This window comes from Etheostoma spectabile, chromosome 13 (genome assembly GCF_008692095.1).
Source record: "Etheostoma spectabile isolate EspeVRDwgs_2016 chromosome 13, UIUC_Espe_1.0, whole genome shotgun sequence".
Lineage (NCBI taxonomy): Eukaryota > Metazoa > Chordata > Actinopteri > Perciformes > Percidae > Etheostoma > Etheostoma spectabile.
In genome coordinates this window covers 10831599-10856641 of record NC_045745.1, presented here as the reverse complement: position 1 = coordinate 10856641, position 25043 = coordinate 10831599, and the positions used below count along the sequence as shown (strand labels likewise).

The window sequence follows — 25043 nt, the reverse complement described above, 5'->3', positions numbered from 1 at the left end:
TTAACTATGACATTAATGCAATTAATGGTGATTAAATATTTTAATCTTTGACAGCACTAATAAACACCGATAGCAAAGTTAACTTTTTTCTTTCTTCTACATAAAACATTTTTGTTGCTTCAAGTCAAACTCTTGCGCTAAAGTCAGTGCAGTTCATATTAATAGATTTTTGGACTTACTGCGTCGGATTGTATGGCTCTCTGGGGGGGTCCAAGTGACTGCCAAACCTGCGCCACATTAGGCGGGGTGACATACTTGGCTGGATTCTCACGTCTCATGTTCGATTTGGCAGCGTTAAGCTTCTCCTGAGAGCAAAAAAAGAGAAACGATCAATGGGATGGGTTTTCCTACGAGTAGTGAGTGGGCCAATCAATACTAGGTCTTCTCAGGTTGCAGTAACAGAGACCTGAACGGGGAGCCTCTGTCCCCGACCAGGTGCATAGGTTTGGACCTTTAAAAACCTACCTGGTGGTCCAGGATCAGCTGGGTCACTCCGCCAACCAAATCCTGCAACGCCATGCTGTTCAGGCTGCCTCCGCTGGATGAGCGTAGCTCCTGAACATACCTCATCAAGTCAGACCTGAACACAGACGCACAATGAATTCATTGGGATGCCTACAAGCTGAAATTTTGTGTCTAAATTATCACTGTTTCCACCTTTTTCTTGTGAAAAATGTTTCCAAAATCAACTCAGTTTCAATATTTTATAACGGAACATCAAAATTATGTGATAAAAAAAATGCATGATGTGTAATAAAATTAACAAAAAATTAACAAAAAAGTAAAGTATAACCGGTCTTAAGTGTGTACTATGAACTATAGTTCATAGTTCATTGTATATGTATTCATAGTACATATTCACCTGTAAACTCTGTAAACCATTAGTATATTATGTTCATTGTACACATCTGTAAAAATTCTATTTATAGTAATAGCCATCTGTATATTATATTCAGTACATATCCAGCTGTAAATCTTGCTTACAATACTTGTTATCTATATTTTATATTCATAGGACAAACCCATCTGTAAAATTCTGTTTATAATAGTATTCATTTCCATATTTATTCACCTATGCACTTATGAAACCATTGTATATATCCTGCACTTACTGCTATTGCACTTCTGGTTAGACCCAAACTGCATTTCATTACCTTGTACCTGAACATGTGTAATGACAATAAAGTTGAATCTAATAACTTGGTCCGGAGTTACCTCGTCTTCTCAGGGAAAATGGTGGCCAGGCGCTCTATGGCTTTGTCGAACACAGTGCTGTGTGGGGACCCCAGCGCCCTGCTCGGAGGTTTGGGCGGAGGCAGAGAGGCCGCGGCTTCAGCTGCAGGCGGGTGGATGACGGGTGAAGCTCGGTGGGAGGCTGAAGGCGGAGGAGCGAAGTCTTTGGCTGCCACAGACGGCTGCAACATCAGGACAGGGTTGACATTTAATTAGTCCTTTCTATTATACATTATCATTGATTTTGCCACTGTATAGTTTATGATAGACATATTCTACTATTGGAGATGAATTATGCACCTACTACGGTACTACGTTATAGTAGTAGTACCTTTGTTGACATACTATTACCTTATTTTTTAATCTTCTCATGACATACTATGCTATGATTCTTTTCAAAGTAACTTCTTTTTTCTTCTTTTCTTATTTCGCCATACTATGACTTTAAAAACTTCTCAACATACTATACTAGGATTTCTTTTCGACATAACATTTTATAAATACTACAACTTTATTTATCGACATCCTACTACTTTTGTTATTTTTTGGACTTGGTATATACTGACTTTTTTGACACACTAAAACTGGTATTTTTAAAACTTTTTATCAACATCTATGACTGTTTGACTTTATCTCAACATGACTTAATTTTCTTAAGATGTTTATTTCCTCCCAACAACACGAGGACGTTCTGTAAAATGCAACAGTTCCTCTATTAAAACATAAATTTGACCCGAAGTGTTAGAAATGATTAATTTGTGAAAGTTGTATTTCAGTTCAATAAATGACACATTTTTGAAAGTAAATAACATAGTGCTAGTAGTAACTGAAGTAGCAGTAGTAGTGGTGGTAGATAAAGTAAATATATATGTACTATATCTCCTGCCACATATACAGTGGTAGTAGTATATATAGTACAGTATAACTTAATAAACTTGGAATCTTTTATCCACTGAATAGATCAAGTATACAAAAAGTCCAAAATAATGTCTTAAAATTGCTTCTTTGGATTAAACTAATGAAAAGTATTTGTTTACGATGATATAGAACGGCGAAAAGCAGCACATCCTCGAGATGGTAAATAAACAGTATCGTGTTGTACTGGTTACACTGGTCTGGTGAACGTCTTACTGGGGCAGCTGGAGGCTCCGGCTGGTTGTGGGCGTTGACCGGAGACAACTTGTTGACTCTTCTACCGTTCTTCACTTGATCCAGCTGCTCCTGGTACTGCGCCTGTGGAGAATATCAAGTCTTATTAAACATCTGGACACGGACACAGAGAGAGAAAGAGACAGACGGACGCACACCAGACACCATTTATTTATGTCCACATGAAGAATAACGGTACAGGGGTTAATAACTATAGATCAAATTTTTCCAACTCAAATAGATTATTCAATACTGGGTCTTGTGACATCTACTTCTTGATGTAGGTTGTAAAGTGACACGCCTGTTGTTGCTGCACTTGATATTTAACTAAGATGTAGTGCAGGAGAAGTATAAAGTCTCAGAAAAGGAAAATGCTACACGTACAAGAACGTCAAAATGAAACTTAAGTATAATATGATATTATCAGAAGTCTCAGTGTGTGAGGATCTACTTGTGTTGCTGTATGCATGAAATGAACTCTTGTACCTCAGCAGTGGCGATTTTCTTTTCAGTTTCTTGGACATCAACTCTCAAGCCGTTTCTAGTCATTTCCAGCTCTGGAGATGGGTATCTGAAAAAGATTAAAGTACGTCACACAATAAATAAATCTAATACAAACTGGTCTATTCTGATTGAAAGCTGGGATTTTGCTCTTTTTAACCTGTGTGCTGCTTCATCCAATTTGGTGAGCAGAGCTTTGCCATTGGCCAGCTCTCTATAGAGGCCGTACAAACCCTGATCCCGACTGCTCTCCACTACAGACACCTGGAGGAGCAGAACAATGAGGGTTAAGACACTTACTGAACTTGAAAGGCAGTAGGTAATAGTTTCAACAACCTGTTAAGAGTTGACTGACTGGAAGCTTGACATGTGTTCACTCCTACAGTAGTGGCAGTTAAGGTTGGTTACTGAAACCCGGTCTGTGGCATGTCTGCGGTCAAACTAGCTGCTGCTAAAGTTTGAGTGCACACGTATTCTGATCTTTATGGTAAATGCATTGAAATGGCCAGGATACAGGTATGACTACGTCCACTTTATATATAAAATACATGAATGTTAATGTCATTAATTGGATTACATTCACAGAAAGTATAAAAAACTGATATTTTATTTAGCCCCATATTTGTACTTGCTTAATGCGAACGTTACATTATTATTTAAAATGTTTATCAGGGCTTCACACAAGAAGAAGAAGAAGAACTAACTCTAAATGAAACGCCTCTGATTGGTGTTGAGAATGAAAGCCCTACCCGAGCTGTGTGAGACCTCTTGGTCGCCGAGGTAAACGAGACCTTGCAGCGCTTGATCTCATCCTCCAGACTCATCTTCTCAGCTGCTGACTGATTGCTGAAAGGAAGCGATTAGAAAAGAAGTGAACAAAAAAGTCTGGGAGGCTTTCAATTCATGCTTCATTATCTGAAAGGCTTTTAATTTATGCTTCATTATCAACTCTTTGTTCATTACTTACCTGAGCTCGAGGAAATCACTCAACTTTGTGTCAAAGCTGGTTTTCTTCTCTCGGATGCTTCGGGTAAGACTGTGAATGTAAAAAGACAAAAACAGAATAATCTGTTTAACCCTGGTGTTGTCCTCGGGTCAAACTGACCCATTTCAAAGTGTTTTATGTCAGAAATATGGATTTCTTTCAACCAAATTGTCCCAAAACAACACGGATGATTCCATACGTTCTTCAGGTGACATTCATTTTTTGGGTGTTTTATTTAAACTTATAGTATTTTAATTTTTTTTTTTAATTTTATTATTTTAAGACAGTATCAGGACTAAACTTTGACATACTTTGACCCCTCTGAGATCCACTCAACATCCTCAGATCTTAACTATTAGTCAAAATAATTCAGAATTTCTGCCTTTTTAACTAAAAACGTATGTATAATTTGATATAAATGAGGTTTGTTGACCATGAACTCCAAGAATAAGTGTAAAACCTATTATTAAACCAGCTCAGGTTTTGAAACTAAAAGTGCCAAAAGCTGGAAAAAGGAAGAAATAAATCAGAAAAAGCGACAAAAACATTGGAAAAGCAAAAAAAAATATTAATTTTCAATTTTGACCTGGAAGGAAAAGTTCATGGTTAACGGTAAGACGACACGAGGGTTAATGTGAGTAAATGTACTCGGTTCCTTTCCACCCACATCGGCCCCAGTCTCACCTGCCGTGTTGCTCCACCAGCTCTTCGATCTCCAACTTCAGGGACTTCAGTCCTTCCTGGTTGGCTTTCTTCTCCTTCTGGTCCTTCTTCACCTCCTCTTCCAGCTTCTGCTGGAACAGTGTCAGCTCCTTATTGGTCACCTGGACAACAGAAAGCGACCAATAAAAAAAACACTTTCAGATTCAGCTCATCACTTTTTTCAAACACTTTTCAAAAGCATAGAAACAGCAGTTTTTCTTCAATAATAACTATTTTAACAGATTAAAATGGTTTCATTCAGACACCAAATGTATTATTTACATTTTAAGTAGTTTTGGCTCCAAAAGAATAAGAATTAAATGATTCAAACTTCCATTTAGGCTACGTTTATATTTGAGTTTTGAGCCAAAAGTTTAAACTTGATTAATTTGTACATTTTATGAAGATCATTCATTCTAACTATAACTGCTTATGGACCTACTTGTATATTGGCAGTGACATTCTGAACTTCTGCCTCGAGGAGAGCGATGTCTTCTTCATGTCTCTGATTGACTTTGTCACAGTCTTTCACCATTTTCCACATCTGCTGCTCCAACATCTTGTTGCCCTTTTGCTTTTTGTTGAGATCACCCTGGAATAACAAACCAGGCCAAACAGGGTCAACAGCAAAACTCAGAAGTTAAAACAACTTAAACACAGAGCCGATAAAAAACAGCCAGCCAGGCAATATCAAATTAAATTTTAGCCTCACATCACAACATCCACTATTGATCTGGCTCTACTTTAAACAGTTACAGGTAATCCATGAAGCTATAGCCACTCACCTGGCAGCTCTCGAATCGCTCATGAATCTCTGTATTCACCGCTACACTCCTCATGGTCTCCTGACACGTCTGAGAGAACAAAACAAAAAAAAGCATTTCGTACTTAACACCCAATTCAGTACACATTAATGCATTTACATATTCCATCTAGTTTATTGAAAAAAGGCGGTGAAATATTTGGTATTAACCTGTACTGCAGCATGTTTCTTTAAAAAGCTTTCCTCAGTTGTCACTGAAGATGTTTCCAAAAATCCATCGTCCAACTCACTGGTAGGTAGATCTAGCGCCTCGTAGCCATTAGGTAAAAAGAAAGAGGCTTGCTGTTGGCTGTCACCATTAGACCATGGGTAAAATGGATCATTCATATTCAGAGTATCTCCACTAGCTGACTGACCAAGCAGAGGAGACTGGGAGCCAAATACATAAGGACTTGGGAGCACGGGATAGACGGCAGTCTGTGCAGATGAAAAAGCGTCCAGATAGCCTGTGAAAGCAGATTCTTGATCCGCTTCAAAATCAGGAGGAGAGTCTGAGTTGATGTCATCCAGGTCATCCAGGCTGGCTCCGTGTCCAGCCTGCTGCAGCGTAACGGCATGCTTCGCCAGGCCGATACACCTCCCCATCTTTATGAAGCGAAGAGACTCTAGGAGGAAAAGCTCAAAGCCGCCCGCTTCCTTTATCTTCAGCTGCGCCTCTGAAGGAAAATTCCCTAGTTCACCAACCAGCAGAGGGTCCTCAGCAACCAGCGGGCCGTGCTCCTCCAAAATCTGAGCAAAGTAGCTGCAGAGAGACATCCAAATATTCAAATCAAAAAAGAAGAATACGCATCAAGATTACTATTTATAGGGGTGGAGTGTAACCAAGTAGATTTACTCTGAATTGCAGCTTGCACTTACTCATACAAACTCTCTTTTGTTGGGTCAGGGTTGTTGTCCAAAATCTTTTTATAGTGACTTCTGTGTGTGGTGAAGTTGTACTGGTTTTCAAATTCGGCCACTTGCTCTCGAAGGTGACTCGGTACGCTGAACGGATCACCAGGGTGAAGGAATGATCTGTTGAAATTGCAACGTTATTATATAATACACTTATTTTAATATGTATACATTAACAGTGATGACAACTTACAAAGAGTCATCTTCAAAAAGGTCTTGGTCCCATTCATCTCTCGGAGTTACTCTCTTCACCTCAGACCAAACAAAAACACCCTGAGAGGAAGATCAGAGGAAACACGTCAGCGTGACGCTACAAAGACAAACATCAGACATATTTCTCCTTAAGACGACTAGAAATCACATTTCTTCTCACCCTTTGTTCTTTCTGTTTCTTTTTCCGACCTCGACTCTTGATAGGAGAATTCTGAAATTAAAACAAATTAATTGACAACTTGCTCAGGTTTCATTTAGTTTTATTCATTACCATGAGGGATCAGGCACATTCACAATGCATCATTTAAAAGGAATTATGGGAAATATGCTCATTTGTTAAAGTGCAATAAGAGTAAGTTGAAACTGAGTATGTTTCTGGACAGTGTTTGGTCGATATGCTAATTTGTGGGCAAATGGTTACTGTTGTTTAATGTTACATTTTTGGTGCAGTGGTCCCAGTAATATTTGTTCCTAAAGTGTACTGAATTAGCATATCACATGACATGGTTAAGCTAGGTTTGAGTCAAAAAAAAAAAAAATCTATTCTTAGTTGCATTGTAATTCTCTCTAGAAGAATTTGATAATAGATTATTTAAAAAAAAAAGTTGAAATCTAACAAACTCAGATTTATATGTACATATTTTTAAAATTAGGCATGGAAATGTACATTAAAAAAAAAATGTGTCTCTTAGTAAGAAGGCAAAAACGCGCATTTCCCCAACCTTTAGACCTGGTCCTTTAAGGTTTAGTTTATGAGGCAACCAACTCCATTCCAGAGTTAAAGAACAAAATGTTAAATTTCTAAAGACTTACATTTTGATTTTCATCAGACTTTTTTAAGACCGAACAATGTCCATCTGAAAATAAAAGAATTAGACATGAGCAACAATAAAGAAGCCTTCAAATTAAATGTTAAGTCAAGTTAAATATACATACCCATCATATCAAAATACTCATCCAGTATAGAGTGGCAGGAGAGATACCCGTCTCTATGCTCCTCCAGAGTCCAGATAAAGAGTCTCATGTCATGTGGGGGGGCCTGTTTTAGGTATTCAGTCACAGTCAAACCAATGCTCGAAAAAAGCTCCGGCCTAGTACCGAGCTTCTCTATAATCACATCCTGCAATGGGCCAAAGTTGAGCAGAAAAGCCAGATCCAGCTCCTCCAAGTGTCCTGCGTAGCGCTCAATGAAGGATCTGGCCGCATCCAAACCTGAAGAAGTCAGAAAATAGTTGGTCACACTTCACAACATGGCACTGATGTTGAAATCCACAATTTTTACACAACTTATGTGCGCAAATATACACTACTAAAAAGTTGGTAATCTCCTGCCACAAAATTTTGATTGAGTCCAGTAAGATGTCTGAGAGGACAGGCATCAAAATGTGTGCAGATTTAAATAGCAACAGGTTCTTGTTTCAGTGTCAAATGCACAATACTGCAGCCTTTAACAAGCTGGAGTTACCAGGCAACGTGTTGCTTTAGCAAAGCTCTTCTTTAAACATCATAATAGAAATAGATGTCAAAATTATTCAGTTTTTATCTCTGTTAAAGTAGTTATTGAAGGAAAGAAGAAAAAACATTAACAGCTGGGTTCAATGTTTTGTAAAATAAATGAAATTGATCCATTTAACTTTCACATGTTCCTTCCATGTTTCATGTCACACATCGTGTAAGTTGTACAAATTTGAACTCTAGAGGACTCACATATTTAGTACTGATAAATGCTGACCTGCATTGTTGAGCTGGCATGCCCAGTTGTTGAGTTTAGGATTTATATCCTGACAGCTACTGAGTAGTTGAATAAGTACACGAGCCCAAACCCGGTTCTTCCTCTCCAGTAGCAGTTCAACGGCCTGACCCAGATTCTCCAGCGGCTCCAGCTGCCAATTCAATATCCTCGCCGCTACCTGGTTCCCCCTCGACGAGTCTAGCTCCAGCCAGGGCTTCAGACTGCCGGTCAGGGCCGACACATGGAGACCCTTCTCCTCCCTGAGCAAAGCCATGTTCTGGCTGATCTGCAGAAGAACTCTATCCCTGTACAGCAACCAGGCTGACAACACAGTGAAGACAAACAGGGACTGATCAAAATTTGATTCGCCAATACAAAGTAAACATCCGGCTCTAATAAGCTAACCGCTGCCTGACAGTGTCCAAATCAGGCTCTAGCGTGGACATCAGAAAAACTGGTAGTTAGGACCAAGTTATGTTCATCACTTAAAAAGGAAAGCCATCAAATCTCTGGATTGTGAAATATTGAGTAATATGAAATATCATCACAATCTATTGTGAATATAAACATGTAACAAATCAAATACCCTGATGAAAGAAATGCAGACTTACTGAGACTGGGCTCAACAATTAGAAATGCAGTCAGTGAAACATTTGAGACATGAGGAGGATATTTGAAGCAGTACCTTTCTGTTGACTCTCGGTTGCAGAGTCTTCTTTCTGCTGCAGAATCTCCTCGTTGATCGCCTGCTTTTCTTGAAATGACTGCTTATGCTGCTTTCTCTTGAGTCTGTGCTCTTCCTTTGATTTTAACTTCTTCAGACTGCAAATAAATCATAATAGACCAAGGTAGTTATTTTGACTGACTGACTTATTTTTATGAGATGACTATGGTTTTAACCACCTTTTTGGTTTGTGAGGTGACCCTGGGTGTCATGAAAGGTGCTTTAAATACAATGTATTATTATAATAACCTTTGAGTGAGAACTGAACAAAATGTATCACTGTCTGTGAGTTAAATTCTAGCAGCACCTCATGTCAAACCAGTTTTTACAGAATTGCAACACTGATAATTATACATAAATCAGAATCAATACATCTTCCCAAATAAGAAACCTGCTTATTAAGTTAACCAGTGTCATTGTTAACACAGTACCAGTCAAGATGACCTTGGCCCACTAACCCCTGCAGCTACACTCAGTCCCCAGCATGACCTTTACTCACCTTGTACATTTCTGATTTACTTTGGGCTTCTTTGGATTCTGTGGTTTTGGAATGGCAGCTTCAAACTGAGGAGAGAAAGGACTTTGGTCAACCGCTGATCCTGTGATTCACGAGCAGTGACTCAAAAAAATTCATCTCACCTGCAGTGAATCATCTTACCTTACACTTCACCAGCCCCTGAGGATCAAAGATCTTGATACAACAGATTTGGCCAACACAGTCTGGAGTCAAACACGGCTCTTGCAGGAAATCCTGTAGCACAACAACAATTAATAAGACTGGAAGCAGCAGTGGGAAACAACGACAACGTATTAAACATTTAGCCAAGCCGGGGGAGGGGGTTACTATTACGAATATTACCACACTTCTTCAACATAAGGCCATTATATGCCATTGTAGAACAGCTACAACTCTGTCCAAAGTAAAAAAAAGGACTCTGGATATTTTTGATTGATGATCATGACTGAAAATCCAGAAATATGGAAAATGTACCTTTTCATTCTTTTCCCAGAAAGATGATGTCTTGAGGGCCTTCCAACACGCAATGTGGTATTCAACAATGCAGCTCTGACAGCAGCATATTTGAATAAAGCCCTATAAAAAAAGAGGCACATTTTTTATAAAAATACATTAATTGATAAAAGTACCAAACCTAGCTGGGTTTCATGGCTGCCACTTACCTTAAAATCTGGGTCAGTAAAGTAGATTTCAGCTTTTAAATGGCCGAGGCATTTCTCAAGTCGACAAACAGCATCAGGAACAGGAGGAAATCTGCACAACTCTATAGCCTGCTCCAAAATGTCCTAAAAGAGAAAACACAAGTAAGATAAGCCCAATATGCAATCAAAATTAGTGCATTCTACACATAAAATACATGCAGAATGTAATTTTACTTGTTGTATGGTTTATGCTTTCCATTGACTTCTATAAGAACTGGCCAAACCTGTGATATTAATGTCATAGTATAATTTAAATGGGTTTTTATTTCTTAACTTAGTGCTACTTTTATATACTGTGTTGTATTTTAATGTTTTTATTTTACTATGCGATTTAAATATTTGAATATCTGAAGGTTAAAATGAAGGGGGCCACAACTGCAATCTGTGTTGTTAGATGACAAAGCTGAACCTTAAAATAGTAAATTGGATGACTACTATATTTGCCATTTAGCTAAATTTAATGTTTACATTTAAGTCTTTTCTGTTAATCAGTGAAAATAAAATGTGATTCCATTTAGTTGATTAGCAGAGGTTATGCAAATATTTATATTTTCTATGTTCAAACACTCACATGCAAATAAATAGTCTTTTAAAACTGATATAAACACAAACAAAAAAGTGACAACATACCTTGAAATAGTCCGGCTGTGTTTCTTTGACAGTCTCTTTCGTTAAAGGCCAGGTGAGTTTACCCGGGATTATTTGATTCTTGACCATTTGCATTGAATCTAAAAACTGCCGCAGAGCAACTGCAAACCTGTCCGAAGCAGAAGAGCATTATGTTTGAAACAGCAAAATGTTTAAAATCAAAGACACACAAACTAGTAAAAACTAGAAGCCACTGTACCGGTTCTCTTTGAGATGCACCCTCCCAATGGCGTAGTAAACCAGACACTGAAACGTCCTCTCCTCAAATGATTTGATCTTCTCCAGAAGAGTTTGTGCTTCTCTAAGTTCCTGTTTTTGTAACAAGCATCACAGGAAATTCACTTACAATTCTGAAAGTTTGCCTCACAGTAATTAAAGCAGATTGTTGCCACATTAGGAAGAAAGAAAATATTGGGGAAAAGTGGCTATAAAATATATTAGTTTGGCGACTCTGCTGCTATTAATCACACTATTGTCCCCTAACATAGTTATTTTTTCCATATGCTCTTGGATAGTTTCTATATATATAGTATTCAAGTGTTATTTTAGTTTTATGTATTTCTTTCTCTTTTCCAACCCTATTTATTTGTATTTATTCTGTCTTTGTGCTGCTGCAACAATTAAATCCCCCCCGATCTCCTCTTCTATCTAGGTAGAGGCTAAGACTTGGACACCATGAAGTGGTCTAGATATCTGTTGCCATTCAGGACTAACAAGCCAACATTTATCTACGAGTTACCTCAGGCTGGCCAATTTCTGTTAGGGCTGTGGCGCGGCCATACGGCAGCAAAAGTACATCCAGCGTGGAAAGTCCAAGCTCCTGAGAAAGCAAGGTAAATTAGTTAGTCTTTTACAGCACAAGGTAAATTTGTTATGTCTTTTATGTCTTTTACAGCACAAGGAAAATTAGTTATGTCTTTTACAGCACAAGGAAAATTAGTTATGTCTTTTACAGCACAAGGTAAATTAGTTATGTCTTTTACAGCACAAGGTAAATTAGTTATGTCTTTTACAGCACAAGGTAAATTAGTTATGTCTTTTACAGCACAAGGTAAATCCAGTAGCTTTGATATGGTTCTTAAACAGCAGCAGATCACTTGAGAAGATGTGTGTTTGAAGTGAACAGGAACATGCCGCAGTAGAATAAATTCACAGGCCTTTTACAAAATTTGAGGCATTTTGTATTTGATAGTGTAAAAGAGGGGATGAATTGCAAAAAAAAAAAAGTCTCCAACTGGAAATAAAAGCTGTAAAAGCACTTTGTGTTACAATTATACGTGAATAGTGCTATACAAATAAAGTCTGATAGATTGATTAACATGGTTGTACGTCGTCTGCATTTCTTATACCTGTTTTTTCCCCCCACTGTACCAAACTTGGACTGAACCGTGACTCCTAAACTGAGGTATAAACAGAACTGTGACTCCTGTGTACCATGACAGCCCTAGTGCATAATGTTTTTATTTTACAAAACGTATCAATTACAACAATCAAAAACAAGACAATTCTCTGAATCTACTCACACAACGTTGACGTTGTGTAAAGTGCTACAACTTTAGCACTGGTTTGCACATCAGTGAAAGGATTACCTTGGGTGAGCTGGTTCCCAGTATAGCCAGTGCCTTCCTGAAGGCCTGCTCTGCATTGTGGCTGCGGAGGTCGGCCAGAGCAGTGTGTCCGTCCTGCACCAACGATCTCAACTCTTCACACACATCCACTTTACTGTCATCCAGTTTCTGGTTCTGAACAGATAAAATAAAGCACAGAGCCAGTCAATTAATTGATTTAATGACACTTTTACAACTTTTTGGAAGTGCAAGTGTGGGAGAGACTGATATGATCGTCTCTACAGAGATCTATTTGATACACAAAGAATACAATATTAAACACCACACCCATGACTAAAAACAGATGCAACAAGATGGATGAAGCCAAGCTCCCAAACTGAAATTAAATGCAAAACCTTACCTCATCTTCAGGCCGATTTCTGTTCTTAGATTTCTTCTTTGTTGGGGTGCTGGGCTCTCCTTTCCCATTCTTTGAAGAAAGCTCACTGGAAGCACAAACATGTTAATCAGCCATATAGTCTGAAAGGGAGATTCTTTGATTTTGGATGAGATGAAATCTATAGAAGAGGCCATAATGTTGATTCTTATTAAAAGCTGATTTATATCAACACAAGTGTTGGTCGGACCCACAGCGGAAACAAATACAAGTCTGCACCAAATAACTGCAGACGACTCTTATATAGTTAGACTCATGGAAAATAGAAGAAATAAGGCTAGAATAGTAGCTTTGTTTTAAGTGACAAAAACATGTAAATGATACCAGAGGGGTGTACAACGAAGCAGTTTCAAAAGAACCAGGCTTTCTTTGCATTAGCTAGCGGGGGGGGGGGGGGGGGGGGGGGGTAGGGATTTCCTTGCCTATCCAACTATTAACACTATTGTGCTTTTTAATCAGCAACTTCTATGATACGCTTATAACAAGCGTGTGAAGGCAGCAGGGGGAGTGACACTTTAAGTAAGGGGTGAATTGCCGTTATTCATGAGGCAAACAAATGTGAGTTTGTCACGAAAGCAGGGTTAGAGCTAAAGGTTGTAATATTTCTTATTAAAGCACATGTTTTAAGCAGTGGCATCTTTTATTAAAGCAGTAATATTCCACTAACCTTTTTGATGGTTTAGATGTTTTATTACCGCCATCTGACTGTGCAGTCCTTTCATTTTTCACTGGAAAGAAATTAGCCATTATGAGTCCATTTTTTGGTGGTTATAAATAAACACAAGTTAACAAAACTCCACAGAGCACCTTTAAAAATCAACAACTGTATAGTTAATGATATGGGCAACATACTGAGTACACCCTAGTACACGTTATAGCCAGCTTGTATGCGTTGGACTACTAAGAGATCCTGCTACCAGGCTCTGAACCTGAGCCAGAAAAAGTGTCAGGTGTGTCAGAAGACGTTGAAACAAACTCACCTGGTTGCTTTTCCAATTTAACGCCGGAGACCTGTCAAGACATATTAAGCTCCTTTACTGGTTCACACTTGTGTTTTGGGTTCCTACTACTTGTTTACATGCTCTAATCTCCAAAAAAACACTTCCTTTAGACTGTCTGTCTGAAAAAAATACAGTATTAACCTTCTGTCTAAAACGCTTCTTTTCAGCTCTTGTTCTTTCAGCCCCCCCTCCTGAAAGGCCCAGTCTGCTCGGATTGGCTTGCTAGAAAAATACTTAATGCAAAGCCACAAACAGTAAATAAAACTCCTGTTTGTCTTATCATGTGAAATATATTCTAAAGCTAGTCTTCATTCAAGATCATGTTCTTGATTTATTTGGTTTGGTATGCAGGATAATTTACACAGAATTAAAACTTAAAAAGGGAAGATAAAAACAAAACCATCTATATTTTAGTACTACAGTCAAAATGTTTAAAATAAAATTTGATAGAGGAATGACAAATTGATATTGTAAAAAGTGAAATTTAAAATCCTGAAATAGAAAAAAAAAACAAAACTTAAATGTAAATGCTTAAGAAAAACAACTTTATATCTTAGTAATAAAACACACGCACGCCCACACATTTTCCTTTTAAATGACAATATGAGCCGTTATATTTAAGATTTAAGCAGGGTTTTAAACTTCACTTTTCATTTTCAAATTGCCATTTCACAATATCAATTTGTCGTTTTAAAATCCAATAATTTTTTTCCTTTCAATTTCCTTATTTGTTTTTACTATCACAAGAAAGAAAAAGAAGAACATCCTCAAAATTGAGGGGCTGGAGATAAGTTATGTTTGACACTTGAAAAATGGTTTAACCAATCAATTATCAAAATAGTTATTATTCTTCTGATCAACGTAACAATTAGACATTACAGATCTAGCCAAAACTCTATAAGAAAAATAAACTGACGCAATACCGACACGTCTGCTACTTTTACATAAACAAAAGGGTTACTTACTTTATTCTGTGGAGGAAGATCAATCTTTTGATTAACTCTCACAAAATGTTGTGGGTCTATTGTACGTGCTGCTCTGCAAGCGTTGTGCAACCTGTAAAAAACAAAATCATCTAGATGTTTATCCGCGTTTATTAATCAAGTTTGTATAACATGTATAAGGCAGCACACATACCTTTTACTGTTTTTCAGAGGGTTGAATAAAACTGAAATCAAAGCACAGAAACACAGCTTTCGTTTATGAGTGACAGCGAAAGTTGAAGGGAGGATTTCATCCAGATTAAATAGCAACTAGTTATTGTTTGTCCTCCACAACAAGCAAAATATAAGGTTCTAAAAGACACTCCAACTTGAAATGGGGAAAAAAAAATACAAGAAAAATCTGTAAAATATTTGGTTTTTAATTTTCCCGCTTTTCTTTATTTTATCCACTGTTGATTTTTGAGCTGTATCGAAACGAGAAGATGTGGATTTCCTTCCGTATAGAAGCTGTTTACTTAGTGTAAATCTGCCTAGTAAACACAGTGTAACACGTTTTGTACTACTTGTGTAGAGGCGTAAGGCTACAAAACTTTTAAAATAGTTACAAATGTGTTTTAAATCTACAAGAAACTCTTGCTCTTCCCTGCACCAGTTGTTTCAGATAATAATGGGATTTAAGATGCTGCTGTTGGCATGACATGAGTGCAGTGCAAATACCTTTCTGTTCGTGCATTTCATCAAAGAATTTCTGCAGTTGCTGTTCCAGGTCTTTGACCCCCTCGTGGTTGTCTCTACAAAGACTCTGGGCCCAATTGTTGGCTTCAACTGCTTTACCCAACTCCCCCAAGTAGAACAAAGCCTCACAGTAGCGGTAGTGACCCTGCAAACACAAGACACAATTAGCATTCACAAAAAAATACAAATTACAGAAACAAAAAGCTGTCATGACGGAAACAATACAATGCAAAAAATGACATGACAGCTGTGTCTGTTTGATACCTCTGTAGCTGTTAAAGTCTATTGAGGTGTGAAACATTGCACTGAATCTGAACCTAACCATACTGAATTTACCTCCTCTCCGCATTTATTACTGACACCGTTTGACTCAGGACATCCTTAACGTCACACAAATTTCTCCATGTTACCCGTCCTACATTAATGTAACCAGATCATAAAAAGGATTAGTACCTTTGTCCAGCGTGGTTTTATCAGCGTAGCACGTTTTCCATCATTAACCGCTTTTCTGTAAGAATCAAAAGTTAATAGAATAAAAATAGAACCAATAAAAGAGAAATTAGACTCACAATTACAATGTAAGCACTATACAAACTAGGGATGGGAACCACAGGGTAGGTCATGATACAGCAATTCTGCTATGATTAATATATTGCAAGACAATCCAATAATTATACAACACGATATCGGCCGAACTATGGATGCAAAATGCCAGGAAAAAGTTGCAGCTTTTCTCTTAATTCACTGCAAGTCAAAACTGTTAAATTAAAGAACGATAAAGAAACCATGGGTCCAGACTTTGGACTTAAACATGGCCGCAGCATCTGTCATTTTTTTCCTCAAACTACTGTCCGCGGTTAAAAACCTCTTCAGCCAGTTAACTTATGTTTAATTTTACGTCATTCAGGTGTCGATCGCTACCTCAAGAAGCCTTGAAGTAGTGACACGGGGAGCAGGGACATCTATTGAGACCGCCATAACTATCTAATAAAAAATGATCACTGTACTAATTTTATTAATTAAAATATTGATTTTTGGAACTAGCATATTTATTCTCATATTGCATGAACGATGCATTGGTTTTTGTCCCTAATGCAAACAGTAGTAGTGAAGTAAGTAGCAGCAAAGTTTAGTATCTAGTTATATGATACCGGCAACTATAACTCAAACACCATACAGCAGAATAGTTTATAACAAAGTATACTAAAGTGTATTTAAGTATTAAATAAGAGGAAGAAATTGTACTTACAGATATTTCTGACATCGGATATAGCATAGGGCTCGGTTTCCATAAATGATGTGGTTGTCAGGGCTGGATGGAGAAGAAATAAATTGGCCAATTAGTTACACCTATACAACCTAAGACAACTGCCCTGCAAAGAATCCGGTCTTTGTGAAACTTATGTTGAAATACTCTACATTCTTTGTATTAAATCAGGTTGTTTCCGGGGGGGGGGGGGGGGGGGGGGGGGGGGGGGGTTGTACTATTTTGAAGTCTTTCAAAAAAATCTGTCCCATTCCTGTATTAGGTAATTAGACAGTACAAAAGACAGGGCCATTTTAATGTATAGGCTGATTATAAGACATTTCTGGAAAAATGTCTGAAAAGATTTGGTATTTATATGTGAGTTGTAGACTTTTAAATGTAAATGTACATGAACAGCACCAGAGGGCTTCACAACAGCAAGCTACCTGGCAGCAAGGCTGACGCTGTATGGCAGAGCCGGGTGAACCAGCACATGAGAGTGGTGAGAGTGAACAGCTTGGGCCACATATTTCATATGTCTGTATTAGAGAGTAGTAACCAAGTCCAAACATAACAACAGGCATTCTGGTTTTTGATGTGCCAATCCAACCTGAGCCAGACGTCAATGTAAATGTATTTCTGTCCATGTGTCTGAGGATGCTGGTGAATGTGAAACAGCTGGCAGAAATCAACAAACAATATATACACCGGTATTCTCACTAAAAAAAAAAAAAAAAAAAAAGATAGGTAGATAGAAAGCCTAAATGGTATTAGAAATAGGCCAGACAGTTTGTGTGGAATTTTATGATTAAGTTGTTCGTTTACAAATGTAATAAAAAATGTTTTAGCCTAAATTAAATGTGACAATTTCCTCTAAAATTATATTTAAAACATTATTATGTTCTAAGATCTCAGAGGATCTGATTTTTATTTTATTTTTATTTTTTGGTGAAAAACTTGTTTTTTCAACAAAAAACAAAAACCAAAAACAAGGGCAGTGTTATATTCAGGTCAATATGGTATTTAAATGCATTATGTACCGAATAGGAAAACAAAAATCATGAAGTATCTTTTGAAGAGAATATTAAACTATTACTCACTAATATTTGATGGCTTTGGAGTAAAACTTCACAGCATCTTCATACTGCTTTTTCTGAAAGAATTCATTTCCTTTCTTCTTCATTTCTTCACTTTTCTGGATTAGGAACACAACACACCAATTATTTTATTCCCACATTTACCATACAAACATTTAACGAAGAACATGGGGGGGAACAAACAAAAAAAACAAACATTTGATCCATAGGTTTTGTCTAAATTCATGCAGCTTCACTGAATCTCTTGAACTAAAAAAAAAAAAAGGGCCTGACAAACCGTCTGAATTTCCAAACCATGTGCAGTTTCTATCAGATATTTGCAAATGATTTCCCGGCAAACAAACGTCTAGTTATGTCATATCATGTCGTAGTGCCTTACCTCTAGGTGATACTCCTGTGGTCGAGCCATTAGTGCCTTCATCGTCTTTTCCAAGTTAGTACCCATTTCATGAATATACTTGGCAACTGATTGAAAATAAAAGGAGCGTGTGTGTTTAATATAAACATATGAGCTCTAACCGGATTCAGGGGTCTCACACACATGATCAAATACTTCATATTTACTTGCTGTACAATGAGACTTATTTGAATTTAGAACAACAAATTGACCCTGAAATCCACTAAATGTCCCCCAAAATTAGGTTTCCCTCTTCACGTGAATTACTAGAAACGTTAGAATGTCAGAGATGCATTGTTGAATGTTTTGTGTCTTACACTCAGTGAAGATAAGGTGCAGGGCTCGGGAGCAGGTGTGTGTATGGCCGAGATCCGTGACATAATGGCGGATACCGGGTTCGCCTGTTCGCTCCAACCAACGTAGCGCATCATCCAAAACCTCCGGGGAACGCTGATGGTGCAAACAGATGAATGCATCAAATAGAGAACCATTCATCCCCACTGACCATTATGTAGGCAATGACAGAACATGTAGGTATTTATTCAACTGTGACACTAAGGTACAAAATGGAGCTGCCAGTTTGAAAAAAAACAAGTAAAAATAGTACATTCAAGTGTTTATTATGTTATTAAATATGCTTCATGTCTCTTTTAGAATTGGTTTAATGATGATCCATTGTTTAATACCTTTGTTTTTACTCTATTCCACTCATTGTTAACCTCTTGCATAGCAACTGCACACAATTACTCTTTTGCAGACTTACCAAGTTAAACATGTTACTTATCAAGACAACCTGCTTTGTTTGGTTCTTTTTCATCTGGAACAGAGAACAAAAGAGCAGTTTAATGTCAAAATATCAACGGCCTCTGCTAGACTGTCACACCAAATCTAACCTTATTCTCTTCAGAGCTAAATAGAGTAGCTTATCGAAAATAACTTCCATACTCAGGCTATAGGTATTCCTTCATTATAAATGTTCATTATTATCCCATATAAATAAAAAAATCTTATTTCATCTGGTTCCCTAGTTCCTGGATTAGGCTGACATACCAAAAAAATAAACTTACAGTTCCTTTCTCCAAGGCTCTAAGGATTGCTTCCAACGTTTCGATCCTCGACAGCTGCTTCAGCGTCAGATCACTGTCACTTTAAGGACACAGAACAAACTCTTTGAAAAGGGTCTAAACACTGAAGATTGAAAGTATTAATAACTGTGGGTTTGCAAAATATTTATAAAATATTCAATTCTCAAACCTAACTTTACTTACTTTGAGTTGATCAGGCCTATTTCTACAGCCCAGTTGGCAGTGGTGCTGGACTCTTCCCATTGCAACAGGATGGGAAGCCAGAAGGCACAAACTCTCATTCGCTCCCCAGCATCTCTTCTGATATCAACGGGAATACGACTCCATCGTTCAAACACCTCCTCTAAAAAAACAAAAACATGCAGAAAATATACTTAAGTTTTACCTGATAGCAGCATGGAGAATTCCCAATCTACCTGTGAGGCTCCATATATTCAGCAGTGTTTCCCATACATCTGTTCTACTAGGCACACAGGCCAAGTAGATAAAATCTTAATTTTTTTTTCCCTCCAGTGTATTTTTTACAGCGCACACAGACCAGCAGCCTCCAGCCCCTCCCCCTTGTCTTGTGCCACGTGCATGATAATGGTGGGAGAGAAAGAAAAAAAATCGATACAGCATAGTATCGCAATATTTTCAGTGGCAATACTGTATCGACACACAGACGCTAAGTATTTATCTTCTATAATATGTGTTGGTCAGTTTGTCTGCTTGACAATCACACTTTGCAGCAATTAAATTGAAGTGATATGAACAGAGAACTGTTTCTTTTTAGATAAAACAGATGTTGACAAAGTTTCCTTTTGGGGACGTCATTTGAAATTGGGAAAAATTTGAAGTTGGAAAAAAGGTTATAAATTGCAATATATCGCAGAATATTACAATATGTTAAAATTGCAATATCATCGTATCTTGGCATAAGTATCGTGGTGATATCCCGTCTGGAGGCGCCTGGTGATTCCCACCTATTGTGCATGACAGAGGCATGGCTACATCCACGCTTATACATGGGTTGTTTTCAAACTTGTAACTTTCGTTATATTTACGTCTGCGTCCACACTACTTTTCTCATTTTAAAAACCCTAAAACGGAGACACGTGAAGGTATAAGTCGGGTGTAACCAAAGGGCAGGGATTTTATGCATATGTTGTCTGACGTAACCAAAAGCCAAGAGAATTAGCACAAGCTAAGTTTTCACATCTCGTTCAAAAAGTAAATATTGTCTTGCCATACGTTGGCATCCGTATCTGTCTTTTGAACCAAAAAGTTTTTAGGAGTAATGTGGTTCAGCTTTGGGGAGAATTACACAACATCAACAGCCAAAATTAAGTCATTTACTGCTCTTAGCACGTAGCTACGTTAGACAATGTTAACACTACAGTAACATTTAAAAATTAAAACCTTCCAGTGATTCCTGCCTGGAGCAGAGGACCAATCATAGAAGGCCGGAGACCGCCGGCTCGGTGTAACGTGACACTGAGCCGAGAGTAGAAAAAAAAACTGCTGAATTCAGAACGCTTTAGCTCACAGGGATTTCTCTGAAATACATTTCTCATTATTTGAATGTTAGACTTAACATGATAATCTAACTTTATAGATAGAGTGTGACAGAATGTACAGAAAAGCATAATAGGCCGGCTTTAAATATCTTACCTGATGGACGGAGGGCGACAATTGTACTATTCTTGGACACAGATTTCTGAGGGGGGAAACAGTTCATTAGAGACTTTAACAATACTTTGCTAAATGCTAATTTTGATTATTGGTTTAATAACTCACAAAATTCATCCGTTCCTTGATGCCCTCCCAGTCAACGCCACAGTCAGAATCAGATTCTGACATTTTGTCCAAATCTGTAAGAACATTTGCATAAATTACTGAAATCCGTTCTGCAAAAACATATTGTAGTTAATTTAAATGTTGCTGATTTCAATTTATTTCACTGTACGAAAAACAACTTGCAGAAACTCAAAACTAAATTTATAATTATTATTTATTTCAGCATAGGGGGTGTGACTTCATTCTTTGCTCAGGACGTCATTATTTCCCTTTATCTTTACATAGCAAATATTTGCTTGGCACTACATTAATGTTCTGAATGTTGAGTACAGCCCCTTTAAGTAGAATATGAGTACCAGTGGTGGAAGAAGCACTTCTACTTGAGTATTTTCATTTTAAACTGAAGTGTTTCTTTAAGTGTTGACAAGATTATCCTACTTCTTAAGCTACATTAAGTTTTAAAAAACCTCTTGGATCAGCTGGAAAATGCATCTTCACAAAGCTGAAAACGAGGCTGTTTTTCTGACACCATGAAAAGTTTAAAAACCTTTTAGATTTAAGCGATTCTCACAAGACACACATGCCACTAATCTTCCAAAGAGTCTTGACCATAGAAAAGAAATGGATAGAAAGGACATTGAGGTTTTGCCGTGGCCATTTGGTTAGTACCAAATGTCCCATTAGTACCAAATGGAGATTGTTGTCACAGCTGTAAAGTGGGTTGCAGCTCGCTGGGAGGAGAGCGGCCGATGCAGCTTGTGAGTTGCTTTCCAGAAGGTCTGCTCTGCCTTTTTTTTTTTAAATAAATGAAACATGAAAATGCAGCGGAACCAACAAGCCAGAGGACAATTGGGTAGCTTTATGCGGATAAAGCACTAAATTGTTAAATTTGACTCATTTGGTGGCTGGCTCTCGATACCCGCTTTCCAACCAAAGGGATTGTTGCCGTTTCTAAAACATAACGTTCCTAAAATACCCCTAGGGAATGTTGAACTCTGAAAAGTAGGGATGTAACGATATCAAAATCTCACGGTACCATACAATTTCGATATTGACCTCACGGTGCGATATTTATTGCGATATTGTGGAAAAGCTCACGGTATTGTTAAATAGCTCACGATAGTGTTTGTGATGATAATAGCAAAAAAATACAGACATTTTTTCTGCTTTTGCCAGTCAACAGGCAATTCTACAGCAGAAAAGGGACGTAAATCACACGCTATGTATTCCGCGATGTACCTCGTGATTTCTTGAGCCCTTGCGCTGTTGTGTGGCATGGTTGTTGAAAATGCCTCCTTCAGGGTTTTTTGACCGGACGGGACATTCTTTGTGAGAGAATCTGTAAACTTTTCCGGATGATGAGTCGTCAGATGACTTCGCATGTTGCTTGTGTTTCCCGTGTTGTATCGCGGTTTACTGTGGCAGTGCTTGCATATGGTCCATTGTCTGTCCACCACCTTCTCTCCTTTTGAGTTTTCTTTTGACACGGCGAAACCAAAATGTTTCCAGACGTCTGACTTAAAAGCTGCCGGGGCCTGGCACAATCTCAATTGGGGGTGTTGTGTTTCATCCTTACAAGTATCGCTGTCGGCCATGCTGGCTGCTGTGAGCTTGTGTGGGACAGCGTGCCGCGTGCAATCTATTGGCTTAAAAACGGGTGGTGTAGACGACGCAGCGCAAAGGATCATGGTCTATGTAGTTAACAATGATTTGTTCCGGGGACTGTTATTCCTCTGCTTTTGACGGACACCTGTCCTTATTATGTAACCCAACCACGACGATATCGGACAGTTTACCACCCGCGATAGCGCGATAACGTCAATATCGTTACATCCCTACTGAAAGTGGACTGATGCGGAGGTGCAGGCGCTGCTGGCCATGTCCGCCACCGAGGAGGTGCAGAGGGACCTGGAAGGATCCACTAGGAACATTACAATCTTGGGATAAATCTCCACTGATCCAATGCAAATGGGGGGTTTGCATGTGGCGCTAAAGTCAAGTGACGACGCTATAAAGACCGTTGCCGTGCTTGCGTCACTCCCTTACCCGTCCTACCAGTTCCTATGGCCACCTGGCCAGTGGGAATGGAAATGACAAAACCAGTTTTGGGGGGGGACAGTAGTTAGAACTGTTTAGACGTGGACTGGTCCTATAACTATGTCCCTGTAACTACTTGGTCGGAAAGAGGCTTATGCCTCGTGACTAGGGTTGGGCATCATTTGGGTTTTTTCAGAGACATGTGCTAAAACACTACATTAAAAGGGTAATTTAGGCACCGGAGCCCTATTGGCACCCAACCCTACTTGTGACGTCAATGCTTGTATTTTAACTTTTCTGACCATCCTACTAGGTTGATATGAATGGGAATGCCTTTCTTTCCATTGTATTTCTATGGGTGTGGCAGTGGTGAAACCAACATGACACAGATGTAGGAAATATAGAGTGTGATTCAGGAAGAAAGAATCCCATTAATTACTAGGATCGCTTTGTACAGTCATTCTTTCCGTTTTCAAAGTTTTCTTTAGTGTGGATTCACTTGTTTTATCACTACATCTTGTTGCTTCTTGGATTGGTCCCAGGCTTAAAACTCGTTATACAAAGTTTCTGCAACGTCAATGTTTATAACTCTATGTTGGGTCTCTCGTTTGACTTCATTACCGTTACATTACTCATGCTTTGCGTTACTTAATGGACAGCTCGCTAACCTTTACCCGAGTTATAGTTGTAGAGTAAATGTATAGAAGGATCGTACTAGCAAACAGTATCACGTAATATAGCATAAATGCTACATTACTCGGCTTAGACTTGCAACAAAATGGCGCAAAATTGCATTATTTTAAGTTACGTTGTGTAGTTTTTCTCTCGGGAATGACGTCGTTTAGCTAACGCTGCTCCTTGATTGGTTATTATGATGTTAGCATTTTTAGCCTATAAGCTAACATACGTAGTTTTTGTTGAACCCCTCTCAGTAGTTCTCACACAGTACAAAGTTCGGAGCTAGTTTGATTAAAATGCTGTGTAGTAAATATATTAGCTTTATAACATGTTCTCGCGACGTGGCTTTGGTCAAAAAGGCAATAAATTAACGTTACAACACTTTGTTTTTACCGCGACGCAACCAGCTGCTAATGGTAACTTTACCCGAGCCCAGGTTAATAAGTTAGCTAGCTAGCTAGCTAGTCAGTCAGTTTAGTAGCTAAATGGCGATAGTTTAGTATTTAATTAGACAACACGTACCTTGTTATAACTATTGTGTGAACGCCGAGCAGTAGTCTGTGCTCGTCCTGCTCATATTAGTGTGCGGAAGTTAAAACTGTTCACGCTGCGCCGCGTGTCATCACCAGCTCACGTGGAAAAGGGGAGGGAGTTCAACATCTTCTTCTTCTTCTTCTTCTTCACACGGGTTCCGGGAGGCATCACGCAACGATGCGTGAATGCCGCCCCCCCTCACGGCCATTTCAGAATCTGAATCTGAATCTGAATACAGTCTATGACCAGAATCAGCTTTTTATTTGCCAGATATGAGGACACATACGAGGGATTTTTTTTTGGAGCATCGTTGCTCACACTGGGCTTGCACATACAGAACAACCAAAACCAAAATATACACACTAATATATACACACAATATAGACATACTCTAAACAGAAACAATATAGAGGCATGAGTGAACAAAGAGTTCAATGAAATTATTTAAATATGGAGCATAGTGCAAGGGTACTGGGATAAATAGTATCATGTTATTATATTACAATATGAACAGTATGAACGTTATGGACAGTTCTGAAATAGAAAATGAGAATGATGAATGAATAAATAAGAGAGATGTGAGAATGAGAATGATGAATAAGTAGTAAATAATAAGTGAGATATGAGAATGAGAATGATGAATATTACTAGATAAGTGGAATAATAAGTGGAACCAGTGACCAG

At 38.2% G+C, this 25043-nt stretch overlaps 2 protein-coding genes across 2 annotated transcripts in view; one reads left to right on the top strand and one right to left on the bottom strand.

Annotated features, from left to right (window-relative positions):
* Positions 1-1955, top strand: part of vps26c (VPS26 endosomal protein sorting factor C) — a 13122-nt gene extending 11167 nt beyond the window's left edge. The window contains exon 10 of the mRNA XM_032534693.1: positions 1903-1955. The gene's annotated coding sequence lies outside the window, so the exon portion shown is untranslated. The remainder of the gene's footprint in view (positions 1-1902) is intronic.
* ttc3 (tetratricopeptide repeat domain 3) overlaps positions 1-24499 on the bottom strand; it is a 27826-nt gene extending 3327 nt beyond the window's left edge. The window contains exons 1-44 of the mRNA XM_032534668.1: positions 24348-24499; positions 21111-21184; positions 20985-21030; positions 19515-19674; positions 19314-19392; positions 19010-19063; positions 18564-18696; positions 18229-18314; positions 17853-17947; positions 16756-16818; positions 15960-16014; positions 15489-15651; positions 14965-14995; positions 14793-14883; positions 13807-13837; positions 13494-13554; positions 12791-12875; positions 12412-12564; positions 11562-11642; positions 11022-11131; positions 10805-10931; positions 10136-10258; positions 9948-10049; positions 9615-9707; positions 9456-9520; positions 8918-9054; positions 8233-8553; positions 7437-7712; positions 7314-7357; positions 6661-6711; positions 6481-6560; positions 6252-6407; positions 5544-6135; positions 5356-5424; positions 5013-5162; positions 4553-4692; positions 3851-3919; positions 3633-3729; positions 3044-3147; positions 2869-2953; positions 2365-2466; positions 1216-1415; positions 466-580; positions 180-305 (exon numbers count right to left, since the gene is read on the bottom strand). Of these exons, the coding sequence (XP_032390559.1) occupies positions 180-305; positions 466-580; positions 1216-1415; positions 2365-2466; positions 2869-2953; positions 3044-3147; positions 3633-3729; positions 3851-3919; positions 4553-4692; positions 5013-5162; positions 5356-5424; positions 5544-6135; positions 6252-6407; positions 6481-6560; positions 6661-6711; positions 7314-7357; positions 7437-7712; positions 8233-8553; positions 8918-9054; positions 9456-9520; positions 9615-9707; positions 9948-10049; positions 10136-10258; positions 10805-10931; positions 11022-11131; positions 11562-11642; positions 12412-12564; positions 12791-12875; positions 13494-13554; positions 13807-13837; positions 14793-14883; positions 14965-14995; positions 15489-15651; positions 15960-16014; positions 16756-16818; positions 17853-17947; positions 18229-18314; positions 18564-18696; positions 19010-19063; positions 19314-19392; positions 19515-19674; positions 20985-21030; positions 21111-21173 (5064 nt within the window). The 5' untranslated portion in view covers positions 21174-21184; positions 24348-24499. The remainder of the gene's footprint in view (positions 1-179; positions 306-465; positions 581-1215; positions 1416-2364; positions 2467-2868; positions 2954-3043; positions 3148-3632; positions 3730-3850; positions 3920-4552; positions 4693-5012; positions 5163-5355; positions 5425-5543; positions 6136-6251; positions 6408-6480; positions 6561-6660; positions 6712-7313; positions 7358-7436; positions 7713-8232; positions 8554-8917; positions 9055-9455; positions 9521-9614; positions 9708-9947; positions 10050-10135; positions 10259-10804; positions 10932-11021; positions 11132-11561; positions 11643-12411; positions 12565-12790; positions 12876-13493; positions 13555-13806; positions 13838-14792; positions 14884-14964; positions 14996-15488; positions 15652-15959; positions 16015-16755; positions 16819-17852; positions 17948-18228; positions 18315-18563; positions 18697-19009; positions 19064-19313; positions 19393-19514; positions 19675-20984; positions 21031-21110; positions 21185-24347) is intronic.
* Positions 24500-25043: the final 544 nt, after the last annotated feature.